At 44.3% G+C, this 6046-nt stretch overlaps 1 protein-coding gene across 1 annotated transcript; it reads left to right on the top strand.

The window, feature by feature from the left end:
• Positions 1-2567: 2567 nt before the first annotated feature.
• LOC147879599 (3-oxoacyl-[acyl-carrier-protein] synthase I, chloroplastic-like) lies at positions 2568-5795 on the top strand. The gene is made up of 8 exons (XM_087371535.1): positions 2568-2759; positions 3212-3573; positions 3874-4305; positions 4541-4714; positions 4826-4939; positions 5045-5146; positions 5226-5292; positions 5721-5795. Exons 1-8 carry the CDS (start codon positions 2597-2599, stop codon positions 5786-5788), a joined length of 1482 nt encoding a protein of 493 aa, XP_087227661.1. The 5' UTR covers positions 2568-2596; the 3' UTR covers positions 5789-5795.
• The last annotated feature ends 251 nt before the right edge of the window (positions 5796-6046 follow it).

Raw genomic sequence — 6046 nt, 5'->3', positions numbered from 1 at the left:
ATAAGCAATGCAATCATAGGCAATTTCCATTATTGGTCTTGGACTTGCTGATTTTCTCATTCATGATATCATTTGTAAATCACTGATGAGCAAACCAAGTATGGGGTGAACTCGAAAGATATACTTGATAATAGGATTACCATTTCCAAGGTCTTTCTAATGATGAAGTTTTATGAAATCAAAATGTTTGAATCTGATTAGCTTATCATCTAGCCACTATGTATTCAATGATCAATCAACTCACTATTTCTTAAAAGTGATCCTAATGATGAGTTGGAAAGAAGATCCAATGCCACTATTGCAAGAGGTTTGAACGTGAGGAAGCATATTGCTTTAAGAAAAGAAGAAAAAACAACAAGAATACCATACCAATTTGGTTGGAGAGGAGGAACTTGAAGAAAGGAGAAGATGAGAAAATCATTGTTGCCACTATCCAAGTCCACCTTGAGGGGGTCAATGAGGGATTGGGCTTTTTGAGTTGTCCTTTGAGAACTTGTGTCAATAGTGATACTCTACACGCCCCCAAAAAGTGGCTATATTTGACTTTTTGTATGAGAGTCTTAGTTTTTGTATTTAAGTTTTTGTATCCAAGTCCACCTTGAGGAGGTTGATGATAAACCACTATTGCGACCATCCAAGTCCACCTTTGAGGAGGTTGATGAGGACTGGGCTTTCTTTGTCCTTTGAGAACCTATATCAATAATGGTATTTTACCCTTGGTAGCCCCCCAAAAATGGTTGACCTTTGAAAGTAGTTAGACTTGATTTGATTGTATGCCATCATCCCTCTATTATCATTAGCGAGGTATGTGTGGAAGAGAAGGCTACCTCAGCCTTGATTAGACTTGATTTGATTGTATGACATCATCTCTCTATTATCATTAGCGAGGTATGTGTGTACTATGGAAGAGAAGGCTACCTCATCCTTCAAAGAGGCACCTTGTACTTGCTATCCATCTCAGCAATTCGTGAATACTTTGTCTCAATGTCTTGTCTCCGTGATCCTCAATCTCTCTCCATTTCACCAATTTTTTCAACAGGGAATGCATCATGAATGGCTAGAGCCTAGGAGAACCTAGACATGGAATTAAAGAAAAGGCTAAAATCTATGGAGTCTTTAATTGTTGTAAAAGTATTGTTCTTGATTGATCACTATGGTCTATTGAATGATACCACACAAAATTTATGCTCTTACACACTGAGTGTTGCATATCGGTAGGCTACATTCAAGGCATTTAAGGTAATTGCTAGGGATGTTACATTAATGCTAATAACAATATTTGTTTCAATGCTCATCGATACCACTTTATAGAAAGCGATAAGTTAGACTTAAGTAGTTTGTTCGGCTAGTAGCTTTGTAGCTAAATTATGTATGGTGAATCTTTTTGGCAATTGACTCTTGGCATAGTGGTTGGGAGGAAGAAAAGTATGTGGGCCCTCCATTGATTGTGTGGAAATGTTCATCTACTTTCTTAATGGTATTTATTTTCAATGGAATGCAAGTGTATGTGAAAAACAAGGTACTCAAGGTTGTTTGTCTACTTTTGTAATGGTATTTATTTTCCATCGAAGTCATATACGCATGTGCATGCATGTTTATGTGGGTGTGCGCACACACTCACATGCACAACACACATAGATTGCTGTCACATTGGAACTTTGTCAAAGTCATGGGTTGATGGAGTCATGCTTAGGTGGCCTTTTAGAATTTGAATCCTTATGTGGTGATTCACACACACACACACACACACACACTCACTCACTCGTATTCTCTCTCTCTCTCTCTCTCTCTCACAGTGAGATGTTTGTGATCTCTATTGCATATGTGAAACTTTGTCTTTCCTTGGGTCTTTTGTTGTTTGTGTTAAAAGCATTCTCTCTAGACTCTCTCTCTCTCTCTCTCTCTCTCTCTCACACACACACACACACACACACACACACACACACACACACACACACACACACACACAAAGGCACATATTTATGCTCTTGGGTGTGTGGGTTTGATTCTTGATATATGTCTCTGAGGTATGATGGGAATGTCAAGTTCCTATGAGGTGAAACACAAAAAACCCCCTTTCTCTCCCTCATTCTCTGTTTGTGTTGGTGTGGAGAGGATCTCTCTCTCTCACTCTCTCTCTCTAGGTGTGTGTGTGTGCATTTGTGTTACTTTTTCCACACCCACCCACCGACTCACCCGCCCATGATGAGGGGCACATGTGCCTGGGACCTATGCTACTAGGCAACAAGGAGTCATTCTGGGAAAGGCTGGCTATGGTAGGGAGATGCACTATAGGCGAAGCTCTGCATGTATCCTTGAGTGGGGGTATGAAGTTGGATTGGATGGGGGGTGGAGGTGTGGGAAGTAGCTCAGGGGACCTTGGGAGTGTCCGATTGTGAGCATTGTCATGTTCGCCGTTCAAAGTTAATAACAACAACAACAACAACAAACAAGTAGCTACATCCAACTCTTCCAAAACAATAACAAGAATATGCATCCTTCTCCAAAACAATAACAAGGAGCTGCCACCCTCCTTGCCATCCTCCTCCTCGTCCAGCTTATAATTCTTCTCATCATCCTCCCAAGAATTCTAGCTATGGCAGCTGCTCCCTCTCTTCAGGCCTTCCCTGCCCTCCATCCTACCTCCTTTTCCAGCTTTGACGGCCTCAAATTAGCCCAGCTCATGCATTCCGACCATCGCGCTTCGACCCACCTCAATTTTTCCGTTGCGACGACACAGCCTCGTCGTCGACGCCCCGGTAAGAGATCCGAGGTCGAGAAGGAAGCTGCTGTAGTCAGTTAATGTTGTTGAGGGTCGCCAGCTTGCTGTAGTCAGGTAATGTTGTGGAGGTGGCGGCAGAATGGGCAAGGGAAGCGAGGAGAGCGATGGAGAGGAGGAGGAGGGAGCTGGAGAGCTACAGAAAGAAGAGATTCAGAGAGAGAGAGAGAGAGAGAGAGAGAGAGAGACCCCCTGTGAAAATGGAGAGTCTGAGAGTGTAAATTTGCAATCTTATCGACGGAAATCTGAGCGAGAAAGTTCGACAATCTGTTTTTCTGTTGCGCACCACCGTATCGATCTCATGAATTTCAGTGTGTGTTTTGCAATCTGTGTGTTTGCGTCTGCGTTTTTTGCAAGCTTCTTCTCACTTCGTTTCACAGAAACTTTAACTCCATGCAACCATCGGATTGATTCTGTGTTTCCTCCTCCCAGGTCCTAAACCTGCTGTTGTTCGAGCCGTGGCTTCTGCTCCTACTACCTCCGCCCCAAAACGCGAGACCGACCCCAAGAAGCGCGTCGTCATCACCGGCATGGGCTTGGTTTCCTGCTTCGGAAACGATGTCGACGTCTTTTACGATGCGCTCCTCGAGGGAAAGAGCGGTGTCGATTACATCGATCGCTTCGATGCGTCCAAATTCTCCACCAAATTCGCCGCTCAAATCAAGGGATTCTCTTCCAAAGGGTACATAGATGGCAAAAACGATCGCCGGCTTGACGATTGCCTGAGGTATTGCTTGGTAGGCGGCAAGAGAGCGTTGGAGCATGCTGAACTGGGAGGAGACAAATTGGACAAGGTAGGAGACGACATATATTGCATCAACAGAGTTTCTGAAAAGTCTAAACTGGAATTCTGTTTGTTTCCTCGAATCAATTGCATTGTTTTACTAGAGTTTTCAGCTAAGATCTCGCCAAGAATCTCTGTTCTGATGCTCTACCTGCGTGCAATTCTGTCCCGTTTCCTCGAATCGCCGGACTAATTGCATTGTTGATTCGTAGCCTCCAGCTTAGATCGATCGCGCAAAGAAGACGATCGCGTCGCTGAGAAACATTAGATCTATCTATCTGTTCTTATCAGGATGAGAATCTTCTCGCAGGTTGAGAAACAGCGCGTGGGCGTCCTCGTCGGGACCGGCATGGGTGGCCTCACCGTCTTCTCAGACGGCGTCCAAGCGCTCATCGAAAAAGGATACAAGAGAATCACGCCTTTCTTCATCCCCTACGCTATTACAAACATGGCTTCCGCGCTCTTGGCCATCGAGCTGGGACTCATGGGTCCTAATTACTCGATATCCACGGCCTGCGCGACTGCAAACTACTGCTTCTTCGCAGCGGCCAACCATATTCGCAGAGGCGATGCAGACATCATGCTTGCGGGGGGCACCGAGGCAGCCATCGTGCCTGTGGGCTTAGGTGGATTCATTGCTTGCAGGGCGTTATCGTCGAGGAACGATGATCCCAAGACGGCTTCGAGGCCATGGGACAAGGATCGCGAAGGTTTCGTGATGGGAGAAGGCGCCGGAGTGTTGGTATGATATTGAGCAATCTAGCTCCGATTTTACTTAGTCCATTCGTCCATCGATCTCAAGAGCTTGCTTGCTTCGAGCTAGCATAACCGCATTCTGATCGCCACAGCTTTTTTACGACTCAGAGCTACTATATATATGGCATTCATGTTTCGACCATTTGATCGATCGAGCAAATTGAAATCGGACCATACAAACTGTGAATTGACATGATTATATGTTGCGTTGCAACTTTCAGGTGATGGAAAGCCTCGAACATGCAATCAAGAGAGGAGCCCCCATCATCGCAGAGTACCTGGGAGGAGGCGTAACTTGCGATGCTCATCACATGACGGACCCGAGATCAGATGGGCTGGGTGTATCGTCGTGCATCGAGCGAAGTTTGGAAGATGCAGGAGTGTCACCAGAAGAGGTAAGAAGTGTAACTCGTGATGATGATGTGAGTCCAGATTTGATCAAAATGCATCGTATCGATCAGCTCAAGCTCATCGTTAGCCATGCCAATTCGCAATACAATTTGCAGGTGAACTACATCAATTGTCATGCCACTTCCACTCTCGCCGGAGATCTGGCTGAGGTGAACGCAATCAAGAAAGTTTTCAAAGAGTCGGCAGACATTAAAATCAACGGCACAAAGGTAATTCATCCGGTTATTGTCAACAACGCAAAAGAAAAGTTTTTATTATGCGTGATGGACGGTTTGAGATTCGCAATTTGATGACGAATATGTAAAATATTGCAGTCGATGATCGGGCATTGCCTGGGCGCTGCCGGAGGAATCGAAGCTATCGCAACAATCAAGGCGATCACAAGCGGATGGATACATCCCACGATCAACCAATTTGTATGTAGATTCAATCGTGTCTTCATTTTTAATCGTGAAACTATGCAGGAATATCATCTCAATCTGAAAATCATTGCAGAATCCGGAGCCGGCCGTCACATTCGACACCGTCCCTAACGTCAAGAAACAACACGAAGTGAACGTCGGTAAGAACGCCTCCATGTCTTCCATTTCAAAACAAAAAGCCGATAAGAACCGTAGAAATCAACGATCGATCCAAAAACAAAGACAGCATTAAGATACTTACCAGAGATATGATCCATCGATTTGTAGACGGCACCAGCGTCGTCCATCTAAAACACCAAAACAGATTAATGGTCAAAGAAACATAGGATATATGAATGCTTCGACGGATTGATCGGATCTTTGATCAACAATATGATGGTATATTAAAATTTTCGATCAACAACAAGACAGTACATCAAAATGTGATGTAGTGCTGCAGGCAAACAACAACACCGTCCATGAAAACACAAAACACAAATAAGAGATTAACGCGACGGATTGAACGAAAACTGGGATACTTGCGATGGGTTTAACGAACTGTGACTGATTATTTGTGACGTTTTTGCAGCGATCTCCAACTCATTTGGGTTCGGTGGCCACAACTCAGTGGTGGTTTTCGCTCCATACAACGCGTGATGCAGGAGCAAAGTTTTGCGAGAAGCAAATTAGGCCAAAATTAGTCTACAATTAGGCCAAATTTAACGCTTAGGATTTAATCACTCAAAAGTTGACATTTTTCCAACCTAGAGCATTTTTACTCCATCTTTTGAGAGAGATTCATCAGCCTCATAGAGATTCAATCCTTCCAACCAAGAGCATTTTTACTCTTCATCTTTTCAAAAGCCTCCGAGCATCCACTCTCCATACACACTCCCCTGTGCTGAATCACGTGCC

Source organism: Dipteris shenzhenensis, chromosome 33 (genome assembly GCF_047967505.1).
Source record: "Dipteris shenzhenensis isolate YYH24624 ecotype China chromosome 33, Dip_SZ_1.0, whole genome shotgun sequence".
Classification (NCBI taxonomy): Eukaryota; Viridiplantae; Streptophyta; class Polypodiopsida; order Gleicheniales; family Dipteridaceae; genus Dipteris; species Dipteris shenzhenensis.
The sequence above is the reverse complement of the archived record's forward strand: the minus strand, read 5'-3'. Positions and strand labels throughout refer to the sequence as shown.

Coding starts and splice junctions, on each gene's coding strand:
- LOC147879599 (XM_087371535.1), top strand. CDS start 2,597: ATGGCAGCTGCTCCCTCTCTTCAGGCCTTCCCTGCCCTCCATCCTACC. Junction 2,760..3,211: donor GCCTCGTCGTCGACGCCCCG/GTAAGAGATCCG, acceptor TCCTCCTCCCAG/GTCCTAAACCTGCTGTTGTT. Junction 4,715..4,825: donor CAGGAGTGTCACCAGAAGAG/GTAAGAAGTGTA, acceptor TACAATTTGCAG/GTGAACTACATCAATTGTCA.